Source organism: Oryza brachyantha, chromosome 3 (assembly GCF_000231095.2).
Source record: "Oryza brachyantha chromosome 3, ObraRS2, whole genome shotgun sequence".
In the NCBI taxonomy this organism is placed as follows: domain Eukaryota; kingdom Viridiplantae; phylum Streptophyta; class Magnoliopsida; order Poales; family Poaceae; genus Oryza; species Oryza brachyantha.
Genome location: NC_023165.2, coordinates 9,144,992 through 9,164,123, shown reverse-complemented (window position 1 = coordinate 9,164,123; position 19,132 = coordinate 9,144,992). Strand labels below are relative to the sequence as shown.

Here is a 19,132-nt window from a genome sequence, read left to right as displayed (position 1 = left end):
GCCGAAGGTTGTACTACTAGACAGATAATATAGCTGAAGATTCTGAACTCACATTTCTCGTCAGAGTTCAGAATACCGTGTTGTCAGGCATAAAATAAAGCAGATTGTTCTGAGGCTGCATAGCTTGTTCCTTTTCTGCTATCTCTGTACCAGATGAAGCTGCAGATGTAAGTAATACATAACTGTAGCTGTTGTTGATGGCAAGCAAGAACTCAAAAGATGGATAATGCCATGATCACAGGGAACTACCGATCTCTTCTCTGACCTAACAACAACCTTCCCAATAATTTTTCGGCCGCGAGATCTCTTCCGTGTCAAGCCTTGATCCATCGCCACTGAATAGAAGGCTTTTTAAGCCGTGGAATGGTGGATTCGGAGTTAAGGGAAATGGCTTCGCTTTAGCTGTAAGGCGGTGGTTGTTGCTGCTTGCTTTGCTACACAACGCTCAGCACTTAAACCACCTAGAGACACAGGCTGCTTACTACTCACACTACACAAAAAGTGAAGCTTTCTTCAGTTCAAGGCAAGAAACGGCATTGCAACAGTTAGACATGGGATTAAGCTGGCTAATCCAGTGTCCATTTTGGCAATCAAAACAGTACTAGAGTAGTAGAGTACTATTTGTTTGCTGTCACATACTAAAAGGTTTCATTAGATTCTGTCAGTCTGCCATTGTGATTAATGGTTACTAGTACTAACTACAGTACTAATTAACCTGTCCTATTGCTTACCCCTGATTGTTGCAAAAGTGAATTACATTACAGTGCAAGCTAAGTTATTGGACAGACAAGTATTGAACCGGGAGCGCATATGCTCTGTTATAACAATAGCATCATTTATAGAAATTGATGTATGGTGTGAGCATGTAGCAGGTGATACCCATCTATCAGTAGTTGTAACGACGATATCGTTATGGCATAGGGTGCTTAAGCGTAAATTGGTGGCTTATCAGGGTCAATTTGAAATATAAACCGATTCACATAAAAGATCATACTCGACATTCGCTTTAAATCGCTGAGTAAGAAGCATTTAGATTTTTGTTGTGACCACGGGAAACTAAAATGGATTTGCCAAAGTACAGCTTCAGAAATTAATTGATATATTCTCTTTTGTGTCCTACGTACATTAGCAGATTTGTTCATTGTGTTGACAGCAACCGTGCAGGCGGAACGTGGTGACGCCCGGCCCCGGTCCATATGACACGCTCCACGTTTCGGACGAAATGGACCCCCATAATCTGCACCTAACGCCGGAAATTGAGAACAAATTGAAAGGGATGGCGACCATTGCTAGCAGTGCACTTTTTTAGGCACGATGCTACGCCAGCAAATGATTCATAGGAAGCAACATTATGGTTGTAGGCTTGTAGCACACTATTAATTACTCTATTTCGTGGGGGTGTTGCATCTAAGGGAAAACGAACGGAAAATTATGGTGTTGTAATAGGTCTGTACAGTTTTTTGGGCTCTCGTCATACAACTGATTATAAGTCAAATTCTAATTTTTAAAACTGAATATTACATTCAATTTTATGGTTTTTTCATCGTGATCTATTTCACAACTTTTTTTTACGTTGATATCTACATGTATATAAATTTTTACATGTAATTTTTTTTGAAAAAAACATGTTTTGTTTTTTCTTTCAAAAATTGAAACGACGGTAGCCTTCATGTTTCATTTTTTTTCACGTATGAACATAATATGTGGCTTGGGCAATTAGCAAAATCACTTTATATCTGTTTTGGTTCTAGGAAAAACTCACGGCCTTCTGCCGAGCAGGAAAATGGAGTAATTTTTTAAGGGTGATCTTTCCTTTGACGGTCGTTAAATTCACCTGGTTATGTTGCTTCCCATCGTTAAAGTCATCAGTACTAACCAATCCCAGCTTTGAACAAGATTAGATAAATGGTCATCAGTAGGTCACCATGTTTACCATTTCCTTTACCTTTTTTTAATAAGACTAAGATGCTTTTTTCATTTCTTTCTACTGGACGCTTGATTGCTCGGCCCCTTGACCCACTACTGTATTGTGAAATTACCCACAGGGCCATAGCCCACCATTACCAGGTCACCACGCGTCGCAACAGTACGAGAAAAATCAGGAGGAGCACCCCCCCCCCCACACTACATGTGACTGACGCCGTGGGCCCACTTCCGGCACCGCCCGTAGCTTTCATGGGCCACCTCGCCTCTATTTTATCAAGGAGGGCAGCAGCCAGCAGGCGGGCGCACCTTCCCGCCCCTCCGCCAAAGGCGCGCGCGCCGGCTGGGGCCCACAGCCCACTGCACGGTGGGGCCGTCGCTTTAGCCGAGCTGCCGAGTTGTATACTTGGCCACGCGCGCGGTGGCGGGAGACGACGAGAGGGGTCGGGTCGGGTCGGAGCGTACGGTCGAGCCGCGGTTTAAATTGCGGGTGACCGTTGGGGTCGTGGCTCCCGTGGAGTTCAGGAGCGGAGAGCGTGCGTGGGGCCGTACACGGGCGCTGCTGGCCCGTTCCAGATTATAATCATTCAATTCAAAATTTATATTGTAATATAAGCATATGCATGTTGATTTTTTCCTTTTGGAGTCTTTGTGGAATTTTTTTAGGGTACTGGGTGGGCTACTGGCCCGTTCCAGATTATAATCATTCAATTCAAAATCTATATTGTAATATAAGCATATGTATGTTGATTTTGATGATTTACAATTATATCCATGATTACTAGGCCAAGCATATGCTAAATAAGGAAAACTAATGCATTTAAAATTCAAAGGATGACCACTATTTAGTCTTTTGATCTAACATTAATTGTTTTTTTCTAAATAACATATAAATGATTATATTTTGAAATGAGGAAAATATGTATCAAATCATTGTTTGGATCTTCCATCTGAGTTTGAAATCTGATCGAGTGCTACTCATATATTGCTCCTTTACCAAGGTTTCACGGATGAGAGCTAAACTAATATTTCCAGTTAACACCATGTATCCTTTTAACTACTTTAAAGTGTGGGCATCTATCAATAACATGCTTGGCCCAAAACCATAAAAAAGACTAAATAGAAATTTGTTGCAGCGTACGCCGTACGGGTCGATAACTAGGCCTTACATAACTTTGCAGTCTGGACTAAGGGTACACGTGTCTCTCTATGTGTGTGTGTGAAGTCACAATTTACACATTAATACATATAAAAAAGGTAAAACATTGTATGTATTTTCATTCTTTTAGTTGGAATCTAATTAGCTAGTCCTACTTTGTTTTTATTTATTGGCCCCTCTATAGATCAATTTGTGCCATTTTAAACATGTTCACATTACTATTTCACTGTGGTTTGCTGAAAAAGGTGGTTTTGTGATTTGTTGAAGAAGACCGTACATATGAGATTCCCTAAATATATTTTATCATTAGTATGACACACCAAAACTTATGCGCTGGAATGCTTTTATATATCTGACAACATTCTTTAATGTGCTCAACGCAAGTTCAAAGTGCGAGCTAATACAAACAAAAATGTTGGTCTGGCTTGTCAATTGAGAAATTTCGTCAAAATGGGAATATCTGGCATGCACGGTAAATTTTACTCTTTGTTGTTTTAATTATTGCTTTCAAGGGCAATGTTTTGTTTGGGAGACGAGGTTACGAGTATCCAGGTGACGGAGAATTTGATGGGCATAGTTTATTTTTAGATGTTATATCAATTTTGTATCGGAATTTAGGTCGTTTACAAAGATAGAGATTGAAGTTGTTGTTCATCATCATCTAACTACAAGTGGTTTTTTTTGTTTAATTTTAGAATTATTTGTCATAATTTACACATTTTTTTACCTAAGTTGGAATTTTCACCAAATATTTCCCCGTTTGGGAATACAACCCAACACATCAAACAGAGAAGTAGTAAAAACGAAAGGTTTAACATGTTTACCTCGCTAAACAACTAAATATATTACTTAAAATGATTTTTTTTTGCAAAATTAATATTACTAACAGAATGAATTACAAATGTTCATAAAAAATAAAAAACATGTCTGACTAAAGAAATATCATTCGTTCATCTTAAAATATGGCTACTTACGTAGTCTAAAATATACTACTAGCTAACTTCGTAGTTTAAATTGGAACTATAAAAGTAGCTATATTATATAATGACTATTATATATTTCTAGCTATCAATATCACAATGTATCGATAGTTAATTTTGATATGCGTCGAATACAGTTATACAGGCATTAGCTAGTGCAGCCTAGTGCATTCCGTATGAGCTTGATCCATTAAATGGGATAATATCCCATATGAATTTATGGATCTTTCATTTTCCAATATACATGCAGTACTTCATTTCAGATCATGCTTGGAATTTAAGGCAAAGTACATGAGAAGTCCGTGACACTTGAACTCTCGAATTGTTGTGAAGTCTGAAATCTCTCTCACACACACAGCTGATGGGTCAAGAAAATTTTGCAATATGTGTTTTCCTTAATTTCGAAGAAATTTGAAATCCGTTGATCGTCACATGAATTGATCGAGCTCCTGAATTGTTAACTTTCTTCGTTGACCAGGACGAATGAAAATTCACCAAAACTTGCTACGTGGAGGTACTAGAAATATCCATTACCAAAAAAAGAAAAAAAACTGATGTAACTAACCAAAAGAAGTGGCGATGCCCTAGTGCCCTACCTTGGGTGGGGCGGCCGGGTGGATGGAAATTGAAGGCAAGGTCAAACATGGTGAGTTGTTGGTGATCCCGAGACAAATTGTACAACAAAGTTAGTTAGTGATGGCCACGTAGGTACGTCCGAATGGAACATTTCACCTCTCGGTTTTCTTTCCTCCGTACTGGTAATAATATGGAATAGCTTTACTGTTAAACTTGCCAAAATATCAATCTTTTGATAGGAACTGAAGAATGGCGTGAAGGCATAGGATTTTCCTTTTTCACGTTCAGTATGTGATTGCGGTATTGGGGGTGAAATTCTAACAAAATTCGTGTGAAAATTCCCTAGTTCTAAACAGTATTTGTTTTTGTCATAAATATTTAATGTTTAGGGTTAAAATTTATCAAACTTTTAAAAATTTGACTATCAATTTTACAATACAGTTAGTTTATAGAATTTATGATATTATAGGAATACTCTCAAAAGTCTACATATAATGTCTGTTGTTTTTATAAATTAGGTATTTTAAAAAATATTGATGATCAAAGTCCCAAAATATCAATTAATACTGACACTAACAATTAAATATTCATGGCTGGAGGAACTACTCCTAACAAGAGGCCATTGTATTTGGCTGTGGCAAGTGTTTGTTTTTTCCCCGGTATCCAGATGGTTAAATGCTATGGCATGCATGTCAGGTGCCTACTATTTTTGCTAATTCAAAATCGATACATATGGTAGTACGTAGTACTACATATCGTATATAGTACCATGTTGTATTTAATTCAAAACTATGATGCTGCATATTGGAGCAAGAGAGTAAATCAACATATAAAAGATACAGAATATCTTGAAAGTTTAAACAGATGCCAAAATTGAATACACTAGGCAAAAATCATTTCGGGTGAGGTTCTCCATTTGCTCCTCGGGACATATTGAAACCAAAAGGTGTAGCACATGATATAACATAACTATTTCAATCAAACGATTTAACACACCACTCTATTTCATATTATAAAATATTTTGGTTATACTAAAATTTGTAAATAGACGAATGCATATGTTTTATATTTATTATCATTCATATAAATTTTACGAGAATCAAAACTTCTTATAATATTACACTAAGATAATAACTAATAGGAGCATAAAAGAGTATATCTTTTGAATAAAGCACACAATTGTATTTTCAAAGAAAAGTAAACTATGCACAGCGTGGACCAATCATTTATCATTTCGTTACGAAGAAATTAACAACAAAATAATTTTTCCGAAACCTAAAGCGGCCGCCGTACTGTAGTTAGGGGAGCAGAGCAGCAGCAGAGTGCACTTTACTCAAACAAAACGCCAGAGCGGCGAAAACAAAGCGGAAGAGGAGAAAAAAAATAGAGAGAGTGAGGAAAAAATAATAAAAGGGTGAGGAAATGATAAAAAAAATGAAATCCTCTTACTGTTTCTTTCGGCTTAAGATTATTATAATCTAGATTAAATCAAATTATTATAAGCTACATTGTTATAATCTGTGTAGTAGTATAAGATATGAGTTGTTTCTTTTCTAGATTATTATAGTCTAGATTATTGGGTTTGCAAGTCTAAATAGGGAGTGAGATGACATGATGGATAATTTTTTATCCAATAAGCTAGGAAAAACTTACCTAGACGAGTTTATCAGATTATAATAAGTTATTTTAATAAATTATTTATTACTTTTAACTTGTTTCTAATAATCTGAATTATAATAATATCAAAATAAAAGAAACAAGACTCGAAGCAGCCGAAAGAAAAGCGCGATGCATCGCATTGCAGCTACCCACAAAGCTCCCACCTCCCCGACTCCCCCTCCATTATAACCACCCCCCACAAAACCACCACGCATCGTCCCATTAATGGACTCGGCAGCAACCGCTTAATTCCACCGTCCATTTCAAACCAGACCAGCGGAGCGGCCGCGGCGGCGGCGGCGAGGCGGCCGGGGGAGGAGGACGCACGCGCCAGCGGATGGCGGAGGCGGCGCCGCTGCTCTTCTCTCTCTCCGCGGCCGCCGTGGTGGAGGACGTGCTGCGGCAGCACGGGTGCCGCCTCAGTGACCGCGACCTCGCCTCCCGCAGGGCGGAGGAAGCCGGTGCGTGTGTCGTTCGCTTCGCGTGGTTTCGCGCGCCGTCTCGGCGTGGCTCGCTGACGCGCATTGTTTGTGTGTTTTTCTTTTGTGTGTGGTTTGGTTTGTGCAGCGGCGAGGCGGAACGAGGCGGCGGGGTGGCTGCGCCGCACGGTGGGGGCGGTGGCCGCCCGCGACCTGCCTGAGGAGCCGTCGGAGGAGGAGTTCCGGCTCGGCCTCCGCAACGGCCAGATCCTCTGCGGCGCGCTCAACAGGGTCCACCCGGGCGCCGTCCCCAAGGCAAGCGCAGGCAGCGCACGTTGTGTTCGTTAATTTGATTTGTGCCGCTGCTGCTTGCAACTGTAGCGTGATGGTGCTGTCATGTTGCCCCGCGCGCGCGCAGGTGGTGGTGAACACAGCTGACTCCGTGCTGCAGCCTGACGGCGCGGCGCTGTCGGCGTTCCAGTACTTCGAGAACGTGCGCAACTTCCTCGTGGCGGCGCAGGAGATCGGCCTGCCGTGTTTCGAGGCCTCCGATTTGGAGCAGGTTCGTGTCGGAGCGCACCCCCGTCCCGCATGCCGCCTTGCTTGCAGCTGCAGCAAAGCGAAGCGACCATTACCTCATCGTCGCTTGCTTTAGGTACACTCTCTCGTGAAGCCTGTGATTTTGACGCGCCTTTTTGCCTTTCTGGGCGCAGGGAGGGAAGAGCGCCAGGGTGGTGAACTGTGTGTTGGCATTGAAGTCGTACGGTGACTGGAAACAGTGTGGTGGCACCGGGCCATGGAAATACGGGGGAAATTTGAAACCGTCGGCTTCCGGCAAGTCATTCGTGAGGAAGAACTCCGAGCCATTCCGGAGGAGCCAATCGATGAACGAGGGCGAGATGCCTTACGAGGAGGCTGGATTCAGCGGTGATTATCATCTTGATAACGGTGACACGGTGAGCTCCGTGCTGCAATTTTGAAGCTGCTTTGCATTGTCTTGTTTTGCTAGATGATACGCGGCTAAATAGTTAATGGCTCGTGCAGTCGACGTCACGTCCCCTGAAAATGCTAGTTAGTGCAGTTTTGTCCGACAAGAGGCCAGACGAAGTTCCACAGGTAGGCCATTCAGCTTCCCTATTTTTTAGTAAGCTGTTTACCAGTTCAATGGCATATATGCAACTAGCTTTTTACCGGTTCCATCGAGGTTTTTATAACTATTATTCGCCTGCAGCTCTTGGAATCCATGCTGAGTAAACTCGTCGAGGAATTCGAGAATCGATTGAATAGCCAACACGAATTGGTAGATACATCTTTGTACACTTCTTATCTGTTTTTTTCTAAATCGTTCTCTACAGTGACATTTGTCAAATATGTAGAGCTGGCCGATTGGAAATGGTGTAAAATAATCAAATTTTCAATCCATTGGAACAGGTGAAAGCGGCTCTAAAAAATGGCATAGATGGTACCAAATCATTCTCGAAATCAAAGGTTCTGGTTGAGGTCACCCCTAATTCTAATGAGAAAAAGGCAAGCTATAAATTGCTCTTGTTTAGCATGCTTAAAATATTTTCCTTTCGACTCCTCTAGGAACTTCTGTTGCAATCATAGAGGTAGATAGGTGTAGGATGCTAGCAGCTACTATTTTAGTTTCCGACCAACATTTCTTTTCATCCTCTATAGATGGATGCGATAGAAGTTTACTCCAAACATAGACAAATAAAAAAAGAAACATATGGAGAAGTTACACTGAAGCAACATTCAATGCTCCAACAACAGTCAAAGCATGTTGAGGTATTAATTCATCATTCGTTTTCTTTTTCATTATCTTGGTGATGGTTAAATATTTACATTGTTGTTTGTGATTCTTGTCTTTAGGAGCTCAAGGCTGGTATTAGAGCTACAAAAGCTGGTATGGAGTTTATGCAAATGAAGTACTCTGAGGACATCAACATATTAGGTAATACGAGCATGTCTGAGGTGCTTCATTAAAATAACTACTTGAATATGACGTTACTAAGCAAAGTATGCATATGCAAATTTTATTTCAGGAAGGCATCTGTTTAGCCTTGCACATGCTGCCTCAGGTTATCATAAAGTTCTTGAAGAAAATCGCAAGCTGTACAACCAGGTGCAAGACCTTAAAGGTATGCTTGTTATTTTGAACATTCACACGTACTATTTCTGATCCAATTAATGAAAATTTTTGTGCATTAAGAAACAGAGAAAATATGTAGTTTTGATTTTCCCCCCATGTTCCCAGGGAGTATCAGGGTGTATTGTAGAGTACGACCCTTTTTGCCTGGACAGGTAAGTTCTTGTTCTGTGGGTTCAATTGATGATGGCAATATAACCATCATCACTCCTTCCAAGTCTGGAAAGGAAGGCCGAAAAACTTTTAGCTTCAATAAGGTTTTCGGCCCAGCAGCAACACAAGGTTTTCTACCTGTCCATCTCTTTGGTTTTTCTTCTACCTCTTAAATGGAAGAAGATTGAATAGTTTTTTTGTTGTGTAGATGAGGTGTTCTTAGATACCCAGCCCCTTATTCGCTCAGTACTTGATGGATACAACGTTTGTATCTTTGCTTATGGTCAAACCGGATCAGGGAAGACATACACAATGGTGAGTACAATGACAATGTTTGGGTAATATATATCAATCAAGAGTCTTTCTAAAACATATACTTCAATGGATGCCTTCCTGTATTTTTAGCATCTCTGTTCTGTTATGTAGAGTGGGCCCAAGAACATGACCGAGCAAACCCAAGGTGTAAATTATCGGGCACTTAGTGACCTATTTAAGCTTGCTGAACAAAGGAAAGGAGTGTTCATTTATGACATTGCTGTGCAAATGATAGAGATTTATAACGAGCAAGTCAGGGACCTCCTTGTCAATGATGGTCTGAACAAAAGATATCCTCAACAATTGATGTTTCTGTCAAATTGTGTCATTTTCTTTGTGTTACAAATTGCTTTCACAAGTGAATTATTTTGTACTGCTGAATTATTCCTTAACAAGTATATACACTAGAGATTCGAAATAATTCTCAGAATGGACTTAATGTGCCGGATGCAAGTCTTGTCCGAGTCGCGTCAACAATGGATGTGATGGAATTGATGAATGTTGGGCAGAAGAACCGCGCAGTTGGTGCCACTGCGCTAAATGACCGGAGCAGTCGTTCCCACAGGTAACCTCAGCCTTTTTTGTGTTAAAAAAAATCACATTATCTAATTCGACATGATAAGTGAACATAATGCAAATTCTCTTAACCTTGCAGTTGTTTAACGGTACATGTTCAAGGAAGAGATTTGACATCAGGGACCATTCTTCGTGGTTGCATGCACTTAGTCGATCTTGCAGGCAGTGAACGGGTTGATAAGTCAGAGGTCACTGGAGAAAGGTTAAAAGAAGCACAACATATAAACAAATCATTGTCAGCTTTAGGGGATGTGATTTCTTCACTTGCCCAAAAGAATGCACATGTGCCTTACAGGAATAGTAAATTAACACAACTTCTGCAAGATTCTCTTGGTAAGGTTTAGCTTTCTTACAATTTCATAGTGCGTTGTCACTAACCGTTGAGCATAATTTGTATTTCCTCCTAATTTTAACAATGCACCCACAGGAGGTCAGGCCAAAACCTTGATGTTTGTTCATATAAGCCCAGAGAGTGATGCTTTAGGAGAAAGCATAAGCACCTTGAAGTTTGCCGAGCGTGTATCTACTGTTGAACTTGGTGCTGCACGGTTGAATAAAGAGTCTGGAGAAGTTAAAGAACTTAAGGAGCAGGTTTGTTTCTGCTACTATATGCTTTGTATCAGATTTTGTCGCTGCATTTATTATTTAAGTTGAGCACATATTCTATTTTTATCCAGATTGCTCGACTCAAATCATCATTAGCAATGAAAGATTCAGGATCAGAGCAAAACATTAACCGTGACCCTGAGGCATTTAACATGAAGATGCCTTCACCTGGTTTTTCAAATAGGCGGCAGGATAGTTGTGAGTTGTTGTCTACCCAAACTAACTTCAGACAACCAATGGAGGACGTTGGAAACATAGAGGTACTAATGCATCACATTATTTCTTATGTAAACCATGTGTGACATTTAGTACAATTGTCATTTCAGCAGCCATATTTTTGTTTACATTTTTGTCCGATCATGTTTGTTTGGTTTTTATACAGGTTAGGGCCAATCCTACATTAAGACAAAAGAAACCAAGCTTTGATCTCCAGGATTTATTAGCATCAAATGATTCACCATCATGGCCAGATAGCATTTCAAGGGCAAATTTTCAGATGGGAGAAGAAAGGGAGACAATTGGCGGGGAATGGATCGATAAGGTTGTAGTGAACAACAATAACTCAGTCGGTGATTGGGAAGGAGACAGTGCAGCTTTACCTGACTTCTTTTACCAAAGGTATCATTCAGGTACGAGAGATAAGCAATACCAGAGAAATAACTCAAGAACAAAAGAAGACAATGAGTTTGATCAGCAAAGACCAAGATTTTACTCCACAAATACTGATGATTCTGATGACATTGACATTGCAACAAGTGATTCCTCAGAATCAGATGCACTATGGCAGTTCAATGTCCAAAGCATCAATAGTTCGATTAGTGAGAATGGTTCCAAGATCAAGAAACCACAAACGAAGTTAAGAGAGAACACAAATACCAGGTATTTATTTTCTTACACTCGCAATTCTTTTTTACAACAAACTTTTTTAAAGAATAATAAGTCAAATATCATACTTGTCCCATTTTTGTTGAAGTAAAACCATCATACATTATTTTAGCACCCACAATACTCATGATATAAAGTAGACATAAATAACTTAAACCAGGATGAACAAAACTTGAGTAAACAGTCATATAGGCTTGGACATTAGTGTATTACTTGAGACTACCACTAATTGTGAATTGTGGGTTTATAAGTTATAGCTATACAGAATGGATGGAAATATATCTTTATCTTGTGATTGTAAGATACAGTTCACCACATGCGCAATCTTGATTGCTGTGAATTTCAAAATTGTGGTCTGCTAAGGCTAATCACAGAGTTACTGATTCTCTAAAATTTAATTCGTATGTTCAAATGTGTAACTGGTCTGCTCACCAATTTAATTTGGCTCTTATTTGATTGATACTGAGATTTATTTATTTTTCTTAAAAAAATAGAATCTAAACTATAAGATATATCATTTTACACCACGAAAGTCTGATTAAGATATCCATGCTTCCATGTATTTACTCATCAGGACACCACTTCATTCTCAAATACCATCTGCATCAAGAAAAACATCCATTGGAAACAGGTCTGGACGGCAACTTTTAAGCGGTAGCGATAGCAGAAGGCTCTCATCAAATGGTAGACATGCTGGTACAAAGTAGAGACTACTTTAATAATCATGTGCATTTTTTTTCTTGGCTTTCTTTTAGTGTTTGTCATGAGAGATTGCGAGAGGTTTTTCTCGAGTACAGCAATGAGTGACAATAAACCCAATTGATTGTCTCAGTGTGGTGAGTTGTGATCTCAACAACTGGTGTGTGAGGCCATTAACCCTTTTTTTTTTTAATTTGGCCTATCAGGCTATGTTGAGTTCTTGCTAATTCTTTGTGTATTGTTCATAATATATATATAATGAAAAGAAAAGAAAGGAAATTGGTTGATCAAAAGCAGGTGCATAATTTCTCTTTTAACACTTTTATCTTTTGATAAAGGTTCTTTCCAATGTCCTCCATTTAACTTTCTTCAGTATTCTAACAAGGTCAGCTTTTGCTTTGGTTGGATCTCTTCCATGGGTACAAGCTCCATGAAGTTCGTGTTCATGTACATTGATATTGATTTATATATGTCAGCTAATTTGACATACAGAGATACAGCTAGCCAAACTTCTGCTCTTTAGTTGAAACCATTGGCTGCCGATCTTCCTGGAGACCTGGAAAATGACTGCTACGATGGGCCTGAAGTCTTGCCTGTTGCTTAAGTTCTGGACTGGTGCTCGTTGGATTGTACATACCACCACCTCATTCATTTCTGTAAGTAACCAAGCATAAACGTGTCTGGTGTAGCTGTGGTGCATACCATCTCATACATTGTAGTAACATGTTTTTACTGTCCGACATATATGAGATTTAGATAGAATGTCAACAGGATGGTAGCTTATTGTTTTTATTTCTTTAAGCTAGCTATATTTTATGAACTACAAATACAATTATATTTTGGAACTGAGCGAGTACTACAAAGGGGTAAAATATGCGACAAGTATTAACACTTTTTGTAGAGGATAAAACATTGCTTCGAGGAAAATTTTATTGTGCAGTCATGGAGTCCTATGGGAACAAACGTGTTAAAGTCGAGCCCCAAGGACCGAAATTCCATTATCCTATATGATCAATCTTTGGTCCAGTTGGTCTAGCACTACTAGGGATACAAGTGGCCTACCATTTAATTAGCTTATAAGTAGTCGGCGGATCAGACCACTTACACCCTTATCTAGCACTCTATTAGTACAAATGACTGCCCAGTAGAGCTCAATGCTCTGCAGGTGTCTGTTGCTTATATGTCCGCTATAGACATGTATACATCATGGCTCAATTGGCCAATGTGACACAGTTCGTAAACTGGAGCATAATCTAGGAATGTTCGGTGACTAGGGTGCGTTTTTATTTTTTGATGGATGAATACGAAATATTCTATGATTTGTGATAGCGATGTAAATGATGAAATTAACAAATATAAAGCTGAAAAAAAACTATGAGATGAACTTTTGTTTGAAAGCCTTTTCTTTTATATGAAGCAGTCGTGCAACAACCGAAAAAAAACTGTAAAACAACATCGCCCTAGATAGTGTCGCTATGTATAATTGTATAAAGGATCTTGTTCAGGTAGTTAGACTTAAAGCAAGTTTTATAATAGAAGTGGATATTTTGTCTATATAAATAATTTATTAATTAATAGATGATGTATACAATACAACATGACACCTCTATACCGACTGTAGTGTACTAATTTTAACTATTAATTAGTCAAATTTTTATCTCTTAGAGATTACATAGAGGTTGCCTCTTGTATGAGGGGTTCCTCTCTCTTCTCTTCTCTCCTCTACGTCTAATCCTATAGAATACCTTGAAATTTGTGTTAAAAGACGTGTTATAATACTTACTTTAGCACCGAGCTTATGTAAAAACACTCGCATCCGTATCACACAGGCAAGTAGACAAGTAGGCAACACAAAGCCCATGTTGCCAGCCGAGGGCAGCTCACCACCGGGAAAAGTGAGCTGGACTACCACCACCATGAACAAAAGCCACGCCGCGCGACCGAACCGAAGAAAGAAAAGCCTACGCGGCTATGCCGTTCCGTTCCCTTCACCCCCTCTTTCCGGCTCCTTCCCTGTACGTGTTATTCGGTGAGCCCTGGATCTTTTCGCTTCTCTTTCGTTTAAGCGCTACGCTTTACAAGTAACTAGTAGGGTAGGGTGATCCGCGCATTTTAATGGCTAGCATCATTATAAGTAATATCTATATGGTCTCTTATCTATATAATAATTATTTTTTAATAATTTAATTCAAATTTAAATTATCTAAATTTTATTTTTACATGGAACCCATACCTATACATAAACTTCTTTTGCATAATATTTAATTTATAATTCAAAATATAGATACTTCTAAATTATATTTATAAATGGACACTTTCTCTTAATTTTTTCAATTTTTAGCCAAAATTTTAGATCTTTTCGAATTGTATTTATAGATGGACTTTTCCCTTAATATCAATTATTTTAAAATTTTTAATCTGGGATTTGAATTTTTCTAAGTTGCATTTACACATGGACTCTTTTTATTATTTTTCTTTATTTTTTATTCCAAAATTATATTTCTAATATGTTTCTTTTTAACCGGAATTTTTGATGTTTTCAAATTATATTTATAGATGGACTCTTCTCTCAATATCAATTACTATAAAAAAATTTTATCCATGATTTAGATTTTTCTAAACTTTATTACACATGGACTATTTTTATTATTTTTATTTATTTTTAATTGATCTTTTAATAACATTATCTTTCTTTGATTTTCATTATCTGATTCAAAAGAAACCGTTCTTTTCTCCTTTTTCTTCTCTTATAGAAACCTATAACTGTTGTCTGATATAAAAAATAACATTAACTTTCTTTGATTTTCATTGCCCGATTCAAAAGAAACCATTCTTTTCTCCTTTTTTCTCTTATGGAAACCTAAAACCTAATCGTTGTCCGATTAAAAAAAGAATCTCTTTTCTAAAACCTGATCGTTCTCCACGGCCTTGTAACGCTCCACCCAAGCGTTAAATATTGCAAAAACTAACATTTTTCCTTTCGTTGTCAGATTCCAAAAAAATATTATCTTGTATTTTTCCCTCTTATCTTCCTTTGATGATTTTTTTCCTTTCATTTTGATTCCTATTCATTTTTCTAACCAAATTGAATAGTTGTTTTTTATTCTTTCTATATTCTTTAATACATAAAGTGACTGTTTTCTATATACTTACATATGAACATAATCTACATTTTATTATTAAAATATATGTCTACTGCAAACCGATGGTTAACGTTTTTCTTTTTAACTTCAATTAACTTGGTAATTGCTAGGGGATTTTCTTTGCAATTTTGCATGGATCTATATAACTATTTCTATGGAATTTATGTACAACTATCCATTATATATATAACTCTTAATTTATTTTCGATTTTGATGATATGGTTATAATTTGGATAGAACATATATTAAAATAGGAATTATATGGCTATAATTTGAGTTGAGATCAAAATATTTCCATTCAGGTATCCCTCAATTTTTTATCATGCTTTTTTTTTCACCCAATTACTTTTTTTTTCACCCAATTACTTTTTTTTTCACCCAATCCTAGTCTATTACGGTTTAATTAAGAGAACATATATGATTCCGTTCTCTAGCCAAATAGATATAATCTAATTGACTGTGCTATTAGAAATATAATATTTGCTATTTCTAAACACAATTATACTTCTCATATAACTATAACTATCCATCTACATTCTAGATCCACCATGATTTAATGGTGTATATTTTTTATAGCAAATCTAGACCTTACTATCTAAATATACTTTTGAATCTATTATACATCAAATCATGTCTATATGAGGAAGTACTATTTGGACTTTTCTTAAATCTAGACAAAGCAAAACGTAATCAGAGTTTTATTTTGGCTCTAGCTTCTAGGTCTTCAATCGGACAACAAAACAACACCCGGATAAATTGGTAATCAGGTTTGATTATGGCTGATCTTCAACCGGACAAATTGGTAATCAAAGTTTGATTATGGCTGGTCTTCAATCGGACAACAAAGGAACGCCCGGACAAATTATCTACTCTGACATGGAGATATAATCATTAAATATCAGCCGTTAAAATTTAAACATAATCTGATCCGATGGTCCAAATATTTTTTTTCTCCAATTAACATGGGAATTTTTAGCCCCTAGAGTGAACGTGAAGCCTCCTTTCAAGCCTGTCTTTGTATTGTAATAGATAGATAGATAGATATCGTCTTTTTTTTCCTTTTCCGTCGCACTCTTTGCCTTTTTAATTTTCTTTTCATTTGCTGTGTAACTCCAGACAAAATTAACGTAATTGGCTAATGGTCATCATTTCATCGGGCGCCTTTAGTCAACAGGCTAGTGATCTTATTCTCCCTCGTTCAGTTTAAGATGAGTAATCATGGCAATTGGCAAAGGTCTCAAGCGATTTGGTTTTCGTGTCTTATTGATTCGCTTATAATAAATATATGTGAAACGGTATATTAATAATTAAAAAATATTTTTGGTATATAATTCTTTATACATGTTCTAAAAACAAACCTAGTTAATAAACTATAAAAAAAATTCAAAACTAAATCATAAAATTTAATGCGGACTTATGAACACAAGTATAAGTAAAACAGTGGAGTCATGATCGCTTGGATGATATACAAGTAATGAGTGCATATGCACTTAGGTTATAAATAGACAAAGGCACACCAACGTTGTATTTCTATAGTGTCATGACGTCAAATAGACAAATACTCGTAAGAGGTCATAAATTTATATTTTTGGGGTTTGAGTTTAAACTTAATTTAAAACTAATTGTTGATTTTTGTCACTTTAATTACTCAAACTTGTTTTTACCACACTGCGTAAAAATATTATTTAAAGGAGATTGCTAGGGTTTAGATGGCTTGGCAGCTTGGCTAGGAGATTGTCTTCAAGCTCTATATGTGAGGAGGAAGGAGAGAGGGAGAGGCGACAAAAGAACTCAACGATGTAACGACGGTTGCGAGCACCACCTTCTTGTAGCATTCCTCTTCTCTAGAGTTGATGGTGGCGGCATGAAGTATTAGTGTTGAGGGGTAGGTGTAGGGGCGGGAGGAGACTAAAAGGAAGAGGAAGAGAACATTTCTCTTGTCTTACAGAGGTGGTCTAAGAGGCAGATAACAAGGTGGTGCATCCGCCACGCCACCGAAGCCATGGTTTACAGGAGATTGGTGGAAGTGGTCGATAAAAGAAATGTGAGATCAAGATTTACCTTATCTCATGGTTACCTCATGGTTATCGTGGTAACCTTATTAGTTTTCAAAAACTCGTGATTTTCACGGTAACCATGAGACTACTTGGTGGTGGTAATCCCTACTGAAACATAAGGGAAAACGAAAGTGAGGTTGACGGTGGTTAGGAGATAGTGGCACAAGCCTTTCCTGAGCACGCTTAAACAATGCCCTTTTATAAAACTATTCTTTATAAGTTTCTTAAAAGCAAATACTTTATTTTGTAAGTATGTAATAATGAATAATTAATTATATGCTTGACATAACATATGCATAAAAAATATTAAAGATTTGACATACTATCTCTGTTCCAAAATATAACTATTTTTAGTTTGTTTAGCATAGATTAAAGAGATGTTAAAAGATTTATTTTTAGTCATTTTAGTATTCAATTTTTAAATTTTGAATTGATTAGATTTTTTTTCTAAATATCATATTGACTCTAGAATCATTGGAATCATTAAGATTATAGAAATAAGTGAATAAATCCTAAATATTATGGTTAAAATTTAAATTATATAAATGATTATATTTTAAAACGGAAAGAGGAACATGTGCATACGACGACTCGACGAGACTTGTTTAATTTTGCAAAGCAACGTGCAAAAAACTGATATCCACGTCGTGTAATGACACGGTGTGATTATTTGACTTTTTAGAAAAAAACAAACAACATATTTTGCAAGAAAAAACAATTTATTCATAAAATTCTTATATACATGTTCTTATTAATTTAAAATCAAATGATAAACATAAACTATAATAAAAATATGTAAAATCAACTTGAAATTTTTGATTGAAAATTCAAAAATTGACTTATAATCACGAATAATAGTGAAATAAAAAAACCAAACAACTGCGTACGGATGACACGACTAGGGGTGGACAGAAAGCTCATGGCTCGTTAGCTCGCTCGACTCGTGACAAACTCGGCTCGGCTCGTTTCATTTTTTTAACGAGCCGAGCTAGCATTTTAGCTCGTTAGAGATAACGAGCCAGCTCGAGCTGGCTCGTGAGCTGCTCGCGAGCCTAACGAGCTAGACCAAAGACACAAGATTCACCGGTGTTCATTGATTTCACCCTAGAATGCATGTGTTTAGTACTTTATAGGTTCACCATGTGATTTGTTGGTTCAAACTTTAATATTTAAATACAATTTCATATGATTTGCATGTTTGAAATAAAAATTTGCTTGTATAACCTATTAAAAAATTATTTATGTTAACTTTTTATACATGGCTCACGAGACTAACGAGCCAGCTCGAGCTTTATAACGAGCCGAGCCGAGCTGGTTTTTTAGCTCGTTACGATAACGAGCCGAGCCGAGTCAGCTCGTTATCTTAACGAACTGGACCGAGCCGAGCTGGCTCGTTATCCGGCCCTAGACACGATCACATGCATATAATAACTAAATAAAATACTTGCACCAAATCTAAAGTTTAAATGCATTTGTGCAAAAGATTACCTATGTGGACATGCTGACCTGCAAGCAATAGCACATGGTTCCATAACACCTGGCACCAAAAGCACCCGTGGTCAAACGTAATCCATTTCAGCAGCTGGCAATCAAACATGCTTAAAATATTCAATACGTACCAAGAACCGGACAACCTGCGGCTAAACCCAACAATGCAAACCCGCATCTTTTCTTAATCCAACTTAGATTTCTTAATCCAAAAGTTGCTAACCACTCTCGACCAGCTGGCCTCGCTGCTGCTGCTGCAAGCTTGCAGAAATGCAGGCACTTGGCAAGGAACATTTGCACCGAGGCCCCTACATTACCAACTAATTGCAAAAACGTCCCCCT

The 19,132-nt window shown here is 37.6% G+C and overlaps 1 protein-coding gene across 1 annotated transcript; it reads left to right on the top strand.

Annotated features, from left to right (window-relative positions):
• Window positions 1-6,527: 6,527 nt before the first annotated feature.
• LOC102722757 (kinesin-like protein KIN-14F) lies at window positions 6,528-12,395 on the top strand. The gene is made up of 19 exons (XM_006651236.2): window positions 6,528-6,758; window positions 6,865-7,031; window positions 7,135-7,278; window positions 7,430-7,672; window positions 7,761-7,832; window positions 7,948-8,016; window positions 8,148-8,243; window positions 8,397-8,507; window positions 8,592-8,673; window positions 8,765-8,860; window positions 8,977-9,150; window positions 9,230-9,336; window positions 9,448-9,626; window positions 9,740-9,901; window positions 9,992-10,245; window positions 10,340-10,503; window positions 10,590-10,778; window positions 10,901-11,397; window positions 11,978-12,395. Exons 1-19 carry the CDS (start codon window positions 6,635-6,637, stop codon window positions 12,108-12,110), a joined length of 3,063 nt encoding a protein of 1,020 aa, XP_006651299.1. The 5' UTR covers window positions 6,528-6,634; the 3' UTR covers window positions 12,111-12,395.
• The last annotated feature ends 6,737 nt before the right edge of the window (window positions 12,396-19,132 follow it).